We start from the raw sequence: 17,108 nt of genomic DNA on the forward strand, positions 1-17,108 counted from the left end.
TCAAGCCCTTTTCCTTCAGATTTTCTTTTACTTTACCTATTCACTGCTGCATTGGCCTCCTTCTGTTTCTCTTCCCCTGTACTTCCATTTTATTCACTGTTTTGCCCACATATTCATTGTCTGTCCTCATCACATGTCCATACCACTTCAGCTTACTTCACTATACTTTCTTAGATGTGTCACCAAATTTTATTATACCTCTGATTGTTTAATTTCTTCTTCTGTCCTTTTTTGTAACTCCACACATCTATCTCATTATTTTCATTTCTGCTACATGTAACTTCTGGGTCAGCTCCACGTTCCCTGGTTACTTCCTGGAGTCTGTTAAACCCTGAAACGTTGATAATGTACCCAAGGATAAGCAGGGCAAATGAGGACACATGCCATCATCTAGAGGTTGGTGCAAAGTGTTAGAGTGCTTCTATCAGTGTCCGAAGTGCAGTGCAAAAAAGATCTTCAATAAATAAATAGACCATAAAATCAAAGAACATGGAAGTTGAAATATTAAATAATCCACCAAAAATGAAGCAAAAAATATCAGGCAAGTTTCTTCTATTAAAAACAGAAACAAGCTCTAATGCCTGTTTCTGCCGACAGGTGCAGGCATCCAAGTAATCCCATGTTAACGTTCTTCGATAAACTCCACTTACCTCTACCTCAACCAGTCTGTCTGCATTAAAATGGAGACACCATACAACAGGGCCGCTTCTTCTCCTCGGCGTTTTTCAAAGAAGCACTCCTTCTCCACCTACACACTTGAAGCACTCCCAATCACCTGCCTCCATTCCTCATAACAGTGGCTCTCCTAGACCTGCCTTTTTCTTCTCCCGTAACCTCTGTACTCTCTTTCTCATTTCTTTCTGTCATTTTATTATCTCCTTTTTGATCTGAGCTCCCCATCTCTGCCATGAAGGCTCTCTATATAGTCCTTATTGGGTGCAGGTGCTATACTCCACCTACTCTGAGGTATGAATAAAACACCTGACCAACCTGCTTGCATTTGCACATGAATGTGCGATCAGCTAAGCACCACAATCAACCATGGAGTGTGCACCCACATACGCTCAGAGTCTGCACACTCTGGGACTCTTGATTTATTTATTTAATCATACGGAATGTCATAAACCTCTCTCATACTCTCTATTCCTATATAATTCAATATATCTACTCTTTGCAATTACTCTCCATGTAGGCTAACTTCTGAATCCTGATCATCATTAAGCCTCATATATTTTGAACTTCCTATTTATTTTCAATCCCCTATCTTCCAAAGCACTTCTCCATTCTTCCAACTTCCTCTCAGTTTCTTCTTTTCTATTACTACACAACACAATGTCATCAGCAAAAAGCATGCATCGGGGGATTGGTCTTCAATCCCATGACTTAATACATCCATAACCAAATCAAATAGGAAAGACTTAAAGAATATCCCTGGGGCATCTTCATGTGGCACTCTATCATAAGCCTTCTCCAAATCAATAAACACCATATGCAGACATTTCTGGTTTTCTCCAGACAGTGTTCAGAAGCCATTAAGAAGGCAAACAGAATGTTAAGTTATATGGCACGATGTGTAGAGTACAAGTCCAAGGAGGTTGTGCTCAAGCTTTATAATGCACTCGTGAGGCCTCATCAGTTTGGTCTCCAGACTGCAAAAAGGACATAGCAGTGCTAGAAAAGGTCCAGAGAAGAGTGACTAGGCTGATTCCAGGGCTACAGGGGATGAATTATGAAGAAAGATTAAAAAAGCCTTTTCAGTTTAAGCAAAAGACAATTAAGAGGAGACCTGACTGAAGTGTTTAAAATTATGAAGGGAATTAGTCTAGTGATCAAGATCAAGATTTTTATTTAAAATGAGTTCATCAAGAACTTTACACAGAGAACCACAGACACATGGAGTAAGCAATCAAATAGCGTGGTAGACAGTAGAACTTTAAAGACTTTCAAAACGAGACTTGATGGGTTTTTTTAGAAGAATTAAGTTGGTAGGACTGGTGAGCTTTGTTTGGCTGAATGGCCTGTTCTTGTCTAGATTGTTCTAATGTTCTCAAAAAAGGCTACACATCCTTATTGAAACCAAAGTATTATTCTAATCCTAAAGTGATTAATTTGTTTTTCACTTAATTAATATTAGTTACGGGATATATTTGATTTAAGATGAAAAGGGTTTGCTGTTTTGGTTTCATCTTTTACATCAGGAAAAAGTGAAATTTCAATAAGGGTAAGTACTGTAAACTGTCCCTGGAGACAAAGCAGAGTAAACATCTTGTCAGATTTATATAAATTACTTAGATTTCTTGTCATAATGAGAATCTTTTTTAAAGAGTGTCATGTACACCATTGAACAAGGTACTTAAGACGTCACTGCACTGACGTTTGGCTTCTCACTGAGTTCATTCTGAGAAGTGATATTATTGCACCTACTATGTTCTAGCTGTTTTTGAGAATTAAAAACAATCTTAATTAAAGTTCTGTGAGCAACACCCACCTGAATATAAATAATATCTGACCACTTTGCACGTCTGCTTTTTTAACAGGGTAATTTCCGACATGCTCAGACCAGAAATCCTGTGTCAAGGGAGGAACTGATGATGGTCCTGGTTAGTCTGGAGATGCTCCAGATTCGTGCACTTCATTCCCAATCCTCCCTGGCTGTGTCACTGGTGGAAGTGGTGCTGGAGGGGGCTACAGACACATTTGGAGGAAAAGCTGTCAGTAATGTGGAGATTTGTATGTGCCCTGCTAATTATCGTGGGGATTCCTGCCAGGTATGTGGGAATAAATGCATTTATCAATTAGATAGGGATAGGGAAAACTGCAATCACAGTCAAGGAGGTGATGTATGGCAAAGTGGATGTTGGAAATGGCTTGTAATGTTTTATGACTTCTTACAGGAATGTGCACCAGGATATTATCGGGACACCAAGGGGCTTTTTCTTGGAAAATGTGTTCCATGTCACTGCAATAGTCACTCAGATCAGTGCCTTCATGGGTCAGGCATATGTATTGTAAGTGAGATTTTAAATCATTATTTTCATCATTATTTGCAAAAATAAAGAATTACTGTCCTAAGTTACTTTTAGTGCATGGCATGGTACTGTAAAGTTAGCAAGGCACAAGTATATCTCTGAATACACTTTATAAGTTCCCTAACCTTGTATCACCCCATCTTGATTATATCCTGAAGTCAGATTACTTCTGCCTTATTTTATTTGGCTGTGAGTAAGAAACGTCATGTAAGACACTCCACGTACTCCGATGTCTCTTCTAGATCTTTAACTTTTTCCCTTTTGCATCACCCGTCATTCAGTATGATCTTGGATGAACTATCCTACAGACCCAAAACATCCAGATTTCTCATTAACTTTTATTCAGCACCATAAAATTTAAATTTTTCAATTCTTCCTATGACTCTTTTATTTATTATACTTTAAAACCTGGAGACGAGTGGAGCAACATCTAAGGTCATGTCCTAGACAGTATTCCCACATGCCAGTGTTTTATAACAAATCTTTTCATATTGTTGCCCGCCCTTTCATAAGTGGGCAGGCCTTGATAATATAATTTTTGGGTGATTAGTTTGATGATTCGCAGTTCCAGATACTCCAACCCCTGAAATTTACCTCCTTTATTTCTTTTCCTTCTTTTTCTAACTTCAATTAAAGTCCGCTCTCAGAGCATGTAGAATTTCTTTGTCTTCCCTTCTTCCTTATTTCACCCTCTGCATATCTACTTTAGGTGCTTTTTATGCAAGCCTTCCTATAAACAGATTTCTGTATGCTCAGAAATCAATCTCCCTGATCTTCAGAAACATCAACTCATGTTCAAAAATTCCTAATCACCAACATGTTGTATTTCAAATTGTACAAAGACTTCACAGTGCCACCCAAAGCCATTTCACAATGGGTCATTCCTCAAGCTCTTTCTGTCAGTTCTGCTCTTGTGCCTTTTTCACATATTGTAGGACTTCACCTCAGTCTATCACCATATTTTTTTCCTGACAGTCCTAATGCCTGAAATGATTTTCTTAGATTTTCTGAGTCCTGCAAAACCACTTACTGAATTACAGATTTAATCGTAAAAAAGGTTTGTTTCAGCCTTCATCAAATAAAGGTTGCCAGAGCATACAAAATGGTGACACTGCTCTTCAAAATAATAAGAAATACTACTTTGTTTTTATTGTATCAGTACAATGATTCTTCTGCTATCATGCCTTGTATTATAATAATAATAATGCGGGGAATAACTGTGAAGATATTTTATATGCAAAAAAAAATTAAGATTTCAGTCTTTTGACTGGTGCCTCATCCTGGGTTGGTTTCAGTATTTTGTCCAGTCATGCTGAAATAGGCTTTCTGCTTACCTCAGCCATGAACTGGAGAAACTGTGTCCATTAAAAACAAAGATTATGAAGAAACAAGGAGGTCAGAAAGCTAATAATACTACTCTGTTCTTTCTTTCTTTCTTTCAGAATTGCCAACACAATACTGAGGGTGATCATTGTGAGAGATGTAAATCTGGCTTCCTAGGAAACTCCACTGGAGGTCACGCTCCATCCTGTCTGGGGTGCCCATGCCCACTTCAGGTTTCCTCTAACAAGTATGTTTGCCTTACTTTGATATACTTACAATACTGATCTTTAATTAAGGTGCAAATAAATCAGTTGTCACAAGATGACATTAATGTAAATGTTACAGTGGGTCAAAGTTAAATCCCCTGGAGTCACTCAGGATTAGTGAATCTGAGTGTAGGCTATGAAAATATCGAGCATCAAGTCTCTTGACAGCATTGCTGCATTTATTCTTATGTGTATGGTGTTTAGTATGATGGCTGGTCCTCGCCTTGTGCTAGTGCTGCTGGGATAGGCCCTGACCTCCTCCAACATTATATTGGTTTAAGCGGATATGAGAATGTTATGTTGTTTGAAATTCCAAAAATGACCTGTCTTAGTATGCATAATCAATCTCCTTTCTTTCTTTGTTTCTTTCTTTCTTTCATAGTTTCGCAGTCCGCTGTATTGAGCGAGTGTCCAGCATGCAATGCCTGTGCATGCCAGGTTATGCTGGCCCTAAATGTGAGAGGTAAGCACAACAGAAGGCAGAAAAATGCATCCTTGTTCAGTGCTACTTTTAATGAAAAACAGTGCCATGGTATGCATTATATATTCTTAAATTAACTTTATTTGTGATTTACAATACCAACCACTTCACCAATGTCTGTACCTTGTTTTTATTCTAACATAGTCTGATTTTGGTACATATTGAGTATGTTTCAGACTTGAGTTGGCTATTACTTTTGCATGCTGACATTTGTTTTTCATACATCTCTTGTTAGTTAGAATGGTATTTCTAATTCTTCTTTTTCATTTGAAGTTGGTGAGCATTAACATTTTGAAAAGCACAAAGCCATTATAGCCATAGTAACAGGAAAGGATGCTCAGTTAGTGGCCATCTAAACCCAGAATAAGACAAAGGTGACCAAAGCCTACAGATGTATAGCAGTATTTCTGAAAAATATACAAGTGAAAGATTAAAAATGGAGAACATAGAAACCTTGCTGCCATATTGGGCCTGACGATTGTGTCTGCTTTGTTTTCTGTAAACTTTGATGTTTTTTGTTAACAGTTTTGGTATGTTTGGTCATTCTTTCCCTGCTACTAATCTAATAGGGTTGTCAAGTGTAATTAAAAGGGCCCTATTTAAAAAATCTGTTGGCCTTGGCTCTGTACTGAGACATTTGGTTCTTGTTGTTTGGCTACCGTGCTTGACTTTTTTGTAAGTTTTTTTTAGTTTTTTCACTTTTGATTTTTTGTCCTGTTTTTTGCCTTTTTATTTTTGCCTTGTGAATCATTGGTTATATGTGGTTTAGAACTTTTGTGTTTAATAAACCTTCCAAAAAAGATTATTGTTGTTAATCTTTTGGCCCAGTGGTTTTCTCTCTCTTTTTGAGGTAATAGGTCTGACCCTTTTTGATATGTGCAGGTCTGTCCTTCATATAACAGAAAGTGTCTGGGTCAAGTCCATTTTTAAATTTTGGGGCCAAATTTAATTTAATTTGTCTTTGAGCACAGGATCATACTCAGGCAAACTCGAGCAGTTCTGATAGCTCACTGGAAAACTACTTTCTCACAGCATGTAACAAACATGCAGAGTGGATGTATTAAACAAACAAGCTAAAGCATGAACTAAACCTTTAATGCACAATTCACAAAAAGGGTGTTTTTGTGTTAAAAGAATGTGTTAAATTAAATAAAAATCTTTTAGCAGAAAACATGCTGCCTCCAAACTTTAATCAAATCTCTATGTATGCCTTTAATTTGTTATTATGCAAGTAAAGGGTGATGTTTAATAAGTAGCTGACTCACATATCACAATTCAGGATTAACAAATAATAAAACTGTTACTAGGAAGAATTTGCTTGGGCATTGCCTCTCAGTTGTGTGTCCTCACCCAAAGTCGCTGGATGCAATTAGAACTGCTGGATTCAAAGTGAATTCCAATGTATATTTTTTTACACACAGTCTAAAAACACTGTAATCCTGCTGATCAAGGCAAAAGAAATATTGCCTTATTGTTCTGGAAGCGTTTTTGCAGTGCTGCTGCATGTGCATGGATCGGCTTACCTTCATCTGCTGCTCAGCTCCCCAGAATGTCTGTATGATTTGCTGCCTCTTGCACTTCACAGGTGTGCTCCTGGATTCTATGGTAACCCCATGGTCATTGGTAGTTCCTGCCAGCCATGCCACTGCAATGGCAACACGGACTCCAACATGCTGTTTAGCGAGTGTGATTCACTGACGGGGGTTTGCACTGGATGTATGCATAACTCGGCTGGACAGCACTGTGAGATCTGTGCGCCCGGATACTTCGGAGATGCCATAGTCGCCAAAAACTGTACCAGTAAGTCTAACTGCTACTCTAGCATTACAAGACTATAAAGATTGAATGATTTAACAAGTGACTCCCCAGATTTCTTCCTATTTCTTTATTGTATTTGTCCGTCCTGTTATTCTCCAGGCCACATTCCATTCTCACAAGGTCCCTTAGCTTCTATGAAAACTTAGATTTCTCTTTATTACCAGAAAATGTATTTGAATCATTGTTTTGTCTATTTTTTGTCACAGGGGTCCTCAATCACAGTCCTGGAAGGCCACAGTGGCTACAGGTTTTCATTCCAGCCATTTTCCTAATTAGAACTCAGTCATTGCTGATAATGAAACTTAGTATTTAACGTATACCTTTTTAGTGCTTTCATTCTTTAAAGACAAATTTTAGTTACATTGCAGATCAGAGGTTATCAATTACAGTCCTAGATGTCTGTAGTGGCTGTAGGTTTTTACTTCAACCAGTTTCTTAATTAGATCCCATTTATTTACTACTAAAGCAATATTTGTTTCAGGCTTACTTTTAGTTATCTTACCTGTTACATTTTAGAACCCTTAATTGCCTATTTTAGTTTTTAGCAGATGCATTTAAGTTTTAATTGTTGCCTGTTTTCTTAAGCAGACATTAGTCAATAATGAAATAGAGAACACCAATGAACCAGCAACTCTCCAGCTAATGTGCTTCCTTTTAAACCTGTGCATATACACCATGAAGTACAGTATCTGTGTTAAAAAATGTTTACAAATAAATGAGAGGGGAATTGGAAGGACCGCTAAGTTTAAATTTATTCTGGTCTAAAAACCCATGGACAATGCTCTCAGAGAAGGAAACTCTACAGTGCAATAAAAGCATTAAGAAACCAAACCGTTAAATATCAAGTTTCATTGTCAACAAGGACTGTCCTCTAATTAGGAAACTGGCTGGAAGGAAAACCTGAAGCCACTGCGGCCCTCCATGATCGTGACTGAGGACCCCTGTTCTATTACATACTTTCCTATACTGTTTTTTAGTGCCTTCCACTAATCTGATATTATCAAAGATTTCTCTAACAATCAATGCCTTCTAAAACTCACAACCTTGTGGCACTGCTGTGGTTGCAGGCCGTCTACTGTACATGTCACATGTAATGGTATAGCAGCTCTGTTTATAGTGTCAAGCTTTGATCACTCACGTATGTTGTTATATGATGTTAAAAAACTGTATGCATACTCCATTAGTAAAACAAAACATGTCAAGATTTAGGCAAAAACATCAGATTTTACCATTAACTCCATAAACTGACAACTGAAACATTGTAGATATTAAAGCAGGTGCATGGTGACCAAGTGGTTAGCCGCACTTCTCTTGAAATCTTTTGAAGATGATGCCCTAAGTGGTTGTCCAGGAGCCATACAGAATGGAGACAACATCTGGAAGGTGCAATGAATTGGATATGAAAACCGTTCACTGACTGTCAATATCATTGCTTACTAACTCCGCTTTTCTCACCACACTGGACTCTGCAAAACTTTGTTCCCAGGAGTCCCACGGAGGAGTAGCTCATCAAATACCAGAAGATTTGTGGTGACTTGATGATGGGACTGATTGGAATGGTGGCAGCACATTATCACTGTGGATGAAACATGGTGCTTTATGTACAATTCACAAATTAAGCATAAACCAGCTGAATGAAAATCTCCTATGTCACCATGGAAAGAGAAATGTTAAGACAGTAAGGGTATTGTGTATGTGGAGTTTGTTCCAGAAGAAACAATGGGGAATAATGTGTGATTTGTGCAAGTCATATGGCATATAAATGAATCCATTCGTCACAAAAATTGGATGCTCTGACATGACAAAGCTCCTGAGCATTTCTCTGTGCTTGTCCTGCAGAAGTTAGTAAATGCAAAGGTAAAGCCACATCCACCATACTGGTCAGACATCTCTCCTGTTAACTTGTTTATTTCCTCCTTTCAAAGACGTTCTTTATGGCGACACTAAAGCCAACTTTGTGGCTCAATGGAGGCTGTCTATGCATTTCTGGAGAAAGCTTTAGCCAATTTTGGATTTTGTGTTCATCTATTTTCACTCTGTTCTTTTCCTTTTGATAGAGTGCGACTGCTCGCCTTGTGGGACTGCAGCATGTGACCCCCGCACCGGCATGTGCCATTGCAAGCCTGGCGTGACTGGTCTACGCTGTGATCGCTGCCAGGTAGATTGACTTTGAGTGTATTTTAAAATAACGTGCAGACCAGCAACTTGTATTAACATGGAGATGCCAAGGGCTAAACAGTATTAGCTGTGAAAGAGATTTGTAAAAGTCGGGAACAAAAAGTGAAACCAAGATCATTAAGAGGGATAGATGACAGTGCAGACTAACTAAAAGTAATCCAGGACTATAATCGCTTATAATTTAGTCAATAAAAATAATTGGAGTTTTTATTAAATAATGTAGTTATTTTCTGGAATTCGCTGAAATATTAATGCAGAAATTGTACAGATAACAGTGTCGCATAAGAAAAGTTGTTTCTTAGCTTCATTAGGGTGAAGAGTGACGCAAAATAGAAAGTTACTTAATGTGCTCTGTAAAGTATTCACCTGTAAAGCTCCAGTTATGCCCTGTGAATGACACTATATGCTGTATACTAAAAGTAGATTAACGTATGTTTCCAATTAAAAAAGGTCATGTTGATTTTAGCACATTTTATTAATTAGCACAAAGAAAAAATGGATTTTATCTAACCATTTCATGTTGACTTTAAAAATCAGTTCAATTACTAGCTCATCATTTATTGTTTGTTTTATTAGGATGGCTTTTACGGGTATGACTCTTGCACAGGCTGTAACCATTGCGACTGCAGTGCTGCAGCTGCCATTACTCAGCAGTGCCACCCTGTAGATGGGCACTGCACCTGCCAACCAGGAGTAAATGGACCACAGTGTCTACAGTGTGCACCGGACTTCTGGGGCTACAGTCCCAATGGCTGTAATAGTAAGTGACTCAATCACCATCTTAGGCTACATGAAGATGACCCTGAATTCTGGACTCCTCTCTTGTGTCATTTTATAAGTGTATTCGTAGGATCATCTGTTTATTAACAATGTACAAACTGCAAGGCCTGTTTTTAATTCTTCACTAACTATTTCAAATGTGATGTTTGTTGCTGTTTCATTTCAGCATGGTGCTAAATGTCAATTTATATTTTTGCTAAAGGTTAGGTTAAAGGAATACTCTTCAGAAAAATTGTATTTTTTTATCTGTTTCTTTCTCCATATTGTCTCTAGTGATGACTAAGAAAAATTTTTAGATAGATTTTAGAGATAACTTCCACAGGGATTAGTGGTGTCAAACACTGAACAGCAGCAAACAGTGCTAAAGAATCTTACTCATCTTAGTGAAAGAATCTCAAGTTACTCATGCTGAATAATCCATAAGTCATCTATCCAATCATGTTTGCATAACATCCAAAAATACATGTATTTCTTGCTAAATTATTATAAATAATTACTTCCAGGAAATGAGAGTAATGCACAAAAGTCAAATATATTCCAACAAATTTGAGCTTTTGAATTAAAGAGCTCTTGACCAACAAGTGAGCTGGGAGACGTCAGAAAAATTACAACAAGATCAGACAAATTAAGCCCAACATGCTCATCCATCCTTTTAATCTTGATTGTCCAAAATAACACCAAGTCCAAATGTCCCACTCTCCACCACACTACTTGGTAATTTATTCTGTGTGTCTCTGTGAAGAAAAATGTCCTAACATTTGTGTGCAATTTACTGTTAACATGTTTCAAATCATGTCCCTGTGTTCTTGTTGCAGAATTTATTTTAAAGTAACAACTGGGAACCACTATACTAATTGTTTTAATAGGCTTGAACACTTCAGTCATGTCCACTCTTAATCTCCGTTGACTTAAGTGGAATATGTTCAGCTTCTTCAGTTTCTCCTCATAACTCATCCCCTACAGACCCAGAATCAGCCTAATTGCTCTTCTCTAGACCACCTTCACCACTGCAATGCTATGCTTCTTTTTTGTAATATGGAGACAAAAACTGTACACAGAACTCCAGATGAGGCCTCATCAGTACATTATAAAGCCTGAACATAACCTCCTTGACTTGTACTGTACACATCATGATATACAACATCATACTGTATCCTATTACCTTCCTTCATTGCTTCTGTACACTGTCTGCTTGTAGACAATGCTAGTCCACTATCCTTCTCATAAGGGATACCTTCAAGTTTCATACCTCCCATTTTAAGTAACTTAAAAAATATATCATTTTTGTGTCTGGTATTCCTTTAAGTCCTAAAGATGATTTTCAGGATGCCATGTGAGAGTTTAGAAGTGTATTTATTTATGAGATTGTGAAGTATTGAACTTCCTACACACAGTAGTGGCTTTAAATGTTTAGCTTTAAACAAGTGTCTTTGTATGCTGGTCATCTAGATGAGTGAATTTTAAATGTAACCCAGACACCTGTCTCCTTGTTCACAGTTATAAAGCATGAAGTCCCTCCTCAATTTTTTAGTGTGCCAATCATGTTCAGGGCCAAAGTAAACCAAAATTTAACCTAAGAGCAGTTTGCCATGGATTGGCATGGCAGTAACACATGAAAAAATGTACTGATGCCCCCTGACTAACCTCAGTTCTTTGGTCTCTTTGGTCTGGGACCTGTGAAAGTGCAAAACAAAAGGCACCCCAGAACATTGGTAGAGATGCTTGTGTTCATTTTTCTACTACAGGGTCACAACGAAACAAAGCCTAGCCATGTATCACTAGGTGCAAGGCAGAAACCCACATTGGATGGGATGACAGTCCATTCCATGGTGCAACACACACACTTTCAGCCAAACTGGGAGAGCTGTTAATGGACCTATTGGGTGCTTGTTTGTTGTTTGAGAAAAACCTACATATCTGGGGGAAATATTACTCCATACTCCCTGGGGCAAAAATCAAACCCAGGTCCCAGGAAGTCACCAGTGTGCCACTTTAGAGAAACATACTTTAATATACATTAGCAATTTTATGACAAAAAAGGTAATTTTATCATTTCAGTTAAGTTGACTGTGGACAACTTCACTCCTTGCTTGGTCATTGTCAATGTAGAGTTTGCATGTTCCCCCGATGTTGACTAGGGTATCTTCCAACTACTCCATATTCTTCCTTCCAACAACTTCAGGGAGAACTGAAGCACAATATGTGGTGTGAATCGGTGGGAGACCACCATCAATTTGCTGGTATGTGATTTTGCATCATCTCGTGTTTCCCATTTAACCTTTCACATGGATGTGTTTTGAACACCTAAATCCACTCCTAGCCACACATCTGCCTTCCATATGCCAAACATGTGTATATTAGCCTCTTTGGCAATACATGGGTCTGCTGCAAGTAATGATACCTTGCATGTTAGTTGGCCACTCAAAAATACACCCAGAGTGGTATGGGTGAGTGATTGTGCCCTGCATTGAGCTTTCATGATTTCCATTGATCAGTTCTACTATAGACCTGATTTTGTTGACTTTGGCTCTGGAATGGAAAAAAGTGGATTCATGAAATGGACAGATAAATGAGTTATATTACATCATCCTCTTCCTACACTGTTACAATATACAAGAGCAATTTATAAATAGTATAGTTCCCACCTGTCCTAGTATTATCCATCCATCCATCATCCAGCCCACTATAACCTAATTATAGGGTCATGGGGGTCTGCTGGAGCCAATCCCAGCCAGCACAGGGCGCAAGGCAGGAAACAAACCCCGGGCAGGGTGCCAGCCCACTGCAGGGCACTCACACACACACACTAGGACAATTTAGAATCGTCAATGCACCTAACCTGCATGTCTTTGGACTGTGGGAGGAAACCGGAGTACCCGGAGGAAACCCATGCAGACACGGGGAGAACATGCAAACTCCATGCAGGGAGGACCCAGGAAGCGAACCCGGGTCTCCTAACTGCAAGGCAGCAGTGCTACCAAATGCGCCACCCTCCTAGTATTATCCATTCATGTAATATGAAATCAGTTTAATTCAATAACAAAAATATCTGTTCATAGTTTTAATTTTTTACACAAGCTTTACCTACTGTTAAAAGAAAATGTGATGCAAACAAACCATGTTGCAATTTAATTTCTTATTTTCCTGTGCTTCCCAGAATGCCACTGCAATGGTGGCTCCTGCAATCCTCGTTCTGGTGAGTGTACCTGCCAAAATGGGCTGACAGGAAGGCAGTGTGACACCTGCATTCAGGATTATCACATCCCAGTGCTGAATGGCGTAGGCTCACTGGCATGTCAACGTGAGTACAATGGTTTAATGCCAGAAAGTTAACATTTAAAAATAAAGGAGAATGTGTTATGAGTGAGAGGGGTGAAAACGTATAGGAAGTGATGTGCTGTTTTATATTCAGAATTAAATATTCAAGAGTTTTATATTTGAATGTTATGTGTAATTTACATTTGCCGTGCTTATCTTTGCCCTCCTGGTATGTCATTTGACAGCATGTGACAACTGCGTTTTGGTCCTGCTAGAAGATCTCAACAGGCTGAGTGCTCTCTTTCCTGACGTTCAAGAGCAGCTGTCCAATCTGAACGCCAGCTCTGCTGCCTGGGGCCGCCTACACAACCTTAGCAAGACTATAAAGAATGTGAGCGTAAGTGGACAAAGACTATTTGAGAAAATGATGTTATAGCGGAACAAATACTATCATGCCATCACTGCCTAGAAATCATGCAAATGTTTTTTGCCATCCTGTGCCAAGTTATAGTTCACCTTTCAGTGAAATTTAGAAAAAGTTGTTTTGTTGATAGAACACAAGATATTGTTGTTTTCAGAATTTCTAATAAGAAAACACTTGACTTTATTTCTGATGTATCCTCACAACTTAAGGCAGATACAGTAAGTCAGTGGAGTAGCACCAGTCTTTTACTATGGCAGTAGTAGTAGTTCTGGTATGTGTACAGAGCACAGCAAAATTATCCCTTGCCTGTCCCACCAACATGGTAAGTGAAGTGTCTTGCTAAGGGTCATGAATTAAATCAATGGCTGGATTTCCACTGTGTCAAGGCCAATCTGCCTGCATGTTAAGTAGTTAGTGGAAAAAGGGTGTTGTTGCTTTTTTGTGATGAATTTTTTATAAAATTCTAAACTAGAACAGAAACAGTAAGAAATCAGTGTTTGTCAAAATTGTAGTTAACGATGATAAATAAAACCTCACCCCAGATGCCATTCGCTGCCCACTAAAATCCAACCTACCCTTGCCTTAAACAACAGGAATCCCAAACAAATCAATAATCACTGAAGTCTTTGCAGGCTGGGGAGAGGTGGGACATAGGTGGCAGACCCAAGAGAAGAGGAAGAACAAGAAAAGAAGAAGAAGTAACACAAAAATGAAGACTGAGATCTTAAAATTATCAGCCTGCCTAATTTCTTCCAGATGAATTGGGGTTTTGTGATACATTAAACATTTTTTAAGCAATTTTTAGACTCCATAATATTGTGTAATAGATACATAACATTTTTGGACTTCTTAGAAGTTTCAGAAGAATGTAATGTATATTTCACCAAATTTCCACACTTACTCCTTGGGGAAACAGCTACTGTATGTTCTGATTAGCAAAATGGAACACATATCAGTCAACAGGCCTTTAGTAGGTTCTATGGTGTTGGAGCAATCGACAGGCAGAGAGGTGTCTAATTATACAATATCTTATTTTACTCAGAGTGGCATAGTACTTAGCACAGCTGTGTCGTAGCTCCAGGCAGGGGCAGATTGGCCATCTGGAGAGTTTGGATTTTTTTCTGGCCCTTGACTGCCTGCAGTTGTATCATATAAAAATTAATTCAAAATAGGAACTCAATAAACAAAGTACTAAGTGTGAACTACGAAGATTCTGAATGTAATTCAGAGCAAAAACACGGCCTTTCATTTTCTTACATTTCACAGCCATGTCCAGATGAGTTAGGATTTTTCCCCTTCACTATCCATGTCAAACATCTTCAAGTGCAGATATATCCAAGACTATTTCCTTAAAAGAATGGGATAAGCAGAAAATAGTTTCTTACTGTGATGACTGGAAACACATCTCATCTCTGCTTTCCAGTATGTCTTTAGAATTTTAAAGTGTGACGGGTCAAGTTAACAGCAGAATTGAGCACAAACACAAAACTTACGTTTTCAGTCTCTTCATTCTTGGATGCTTTGGAGCAACTTTGAAGTAGCTTGATATTAAATTGTGCTTTTTATCTTTTTCTCTGCAGAATGAGGTTTATGATTATAAAGATTTGGTAGATGCCCAGAGAAAGAAAACTGATGATCTGGAAAATGAGGGCATGAATCTAGACCAGGATCTGGACGCTTTAATGGAAAAGGTAACTCCTGCGCCTTCAAGAATTTGTGTGAATCACTGTGTATGTGTTGGCCTCAGAGATGACTCCTATGCTGAGAAGTTGGTAGCGTATATAGTCACGTGGCCAAGGTTTGAATCCCATCCCAGTCACTGTCTCTGCTCTACTGAGGTTGCAAGGCCTCACTGTGTCTTCATTGTTATTCCTCCTGCATTCGCAGTGGTTTGAGTGTTATGTGAAATGGTGATTTGAAACCCAGTGTGAGTGTGTCCTGTGACAAACTAGCACCCAGTTCAGGCTTAGCATATGGCTCACATGGCTCTTGAATTGGAGTAAGTGAGTTGAGAACTTAATGAATGATGTTCAAGGTCCTTGCTCCAGACAACTGCAAAATATATCATGAAACCGTTAAATATAGACACACGTTATACGAAAGAATCTTTTTGTGTGCATTCCCTTGTATTGTAATAGACAACACAACAATCCAAATCAGACATGCCATTAATTATTATTTACATTTTACAAAAGGCATGAGCATTTGGTCAATAGCAACATACAAACTGTTCTCACGACATCCCTGGCATCCAATTGTCTGTTAGAGACATGTAATGATAAATAATACAGGTATGTTGGCTGCTCACATCAGTCTTCTGTCATGAATAATGGTGCTAAAGAGAAGCATATCGCACCTTTTTTCCTTATAGGGCTCTGATTATTCTCATCGGTCATTATGCATTCATACCCATTATTTGTTATCCACCCTCATCCACAAAGTCGATTATGGCAGTCCACACATGAGCCTGGGTTGGGCTTGGGTTGTACTTGTTAACCCTTTTGTCCATGCAACGTTCCATCTTCATTTTTATCTTAAAGTTTGTGTTGAACTCTGCTTTTAACGTGTCTCCGATTTTTCCATTTTATTCGAATGTACACAACCAACTCATGAAACACCCTCACTGGAAACACAGCATTATCTGAACAAAACAATAGTTTAGAAACACTTTGTCATCCACAAAACTATAACAGGGTAGCTATGGTGCAGTATATTCACAGCCATGCCTTCTAATCGGCAACACTAAATCTACTGTATTTTTCACATTTCTTAAACAGTTTTTATTATTGTAGGCAACAATGACGAAAAGAAAAGCCAGCACCCTGGAGGGAAATGTTGCAGCAACCCATAAACAAGCAGAAGACCTGATCAGGCATATTGGGATCATCCTGAAGAATGTGGAAGGTGTGTTGCCATCCCTGGTAATGTGACATGGAGGTGTGCTGGTCATACTGATGCAGCCTGATGGAGGCTATCTATTTGAAAGGGAATGGTTTTATCTAAACTACATTTCAATTACAATATCCTTGTCAAGTTTTCCGGTTCGAATGATCTGTGCCGTTTTCTGTTGTGTATTATGCATTTTATTCATAAACTGAGAATAGCACAGCGGTTAGCACTGCAGCCTCACAGCTTCACAATTCATGTAAGGACATTCTGTGTTCTTTCCATGTCTTTCAATGAGTACTGTAGTTTTTCTCCTGTAACTCTAAAATGGCCCACAGTTTGTGCCCTGTGATAGATTAGCAACCCACTCAGAGCTAATTGCAGGCTTGTGCCATACTCCACTGATCCTAATTTGGAGTAATCAGTTCCAGTAAATGAATATCAATGACAATTAATTTCATATATGAATAACTTTCTTCCTTTGCTTCTTACTTTTGTTTTTTTTTTCTGTAGGAATAATAGCTCAGCTCAACAAATCATCATCCAATGAAAGCAGCAGTGACACGACAGAGGAGATGAGGCAGAAACTCACTGAGGCAGAGAAAATGCTGCGAGAGATGAGGGAGAGAACGTGTTTCATTCAAAAGAGGACAGCAAATGTTGAG

At 38.6% G+C, this 17,108-nt stretch overlaps 1 protein-coding gene across 2 annotated transcripts in view; it reads left to right on the plus strand.

Moving 5' to 3' along the window:
* Window positions 1-17,108, plus strand: part of lama5 (laminin, alpha 5) — a 262,210-nt gene that overhangs the window by 190,647 nt on the left and 54,455 nt on the right. For both annotated transcript variants that reach the window (XM_039735916.1, XM_039735917.1), the window contains exons 41-52: window positions 2,538-2,768; window positions 2,895-3,008; window positions 4,472-4,599; window positions 5,001-5,081; window positions 6,685-6,899; window positions 8,975-9,075; window positions 9,672-9,855; window positions 13,033-13,176; window positions 13,379-13,530; window positions 15,138-15,248; window positions 16,350-16,461; window positions 16,957-17,108. The exon at window positions 16,957-17,108 is cut by the window's right edge and continues 19 nt beyond it. In XM_039735916.1, the coding sequence (XP_039591850.1) occupies window positions 2,538-2,768; window positions 2,895-3,008; window positions 4,472-4,599; window positions 5,001-5,081; window positions 6,685-6,899; window positions 8,975-9,075; window positions 9,672-9,855; window positions 13,033-13,176; window positions 13,379-13,530; window positions 15,138-15,248; window positions 16,350-16,461; window positions 16,957-17,108 (1,725 nt within the window). The remainder of the gene's footprint in view (window positions 1-2,537; window positions 2,769-2,894; window positions 3,009-4,471; window positions 4,600-5,000; window positions 5,082-6,684; window positions 6,900-8,974; window positions 9,076-9,671; window positions 9,856-13,032; window positions 13,177-13,378; window positions 13,531-15,137; window positions 15,249-16,349; window positions 16,462-16,956) is intronic.

The sequence above is a fragment of the Polypterus senegalus genome, chromosome 14 (assembly GCF_016835505.1).
Source record: "Polypterus senegalus isolate Bchr_013 chromosome 14, ASM1683550v1, whole genome shotgun sequence".
Lineage (NCBI taxonomy): Eukaryota > Metazoa > Chordata > Cladistia > Polypteriformes > Polypteridae > Polypterus > Polypterus senegalus.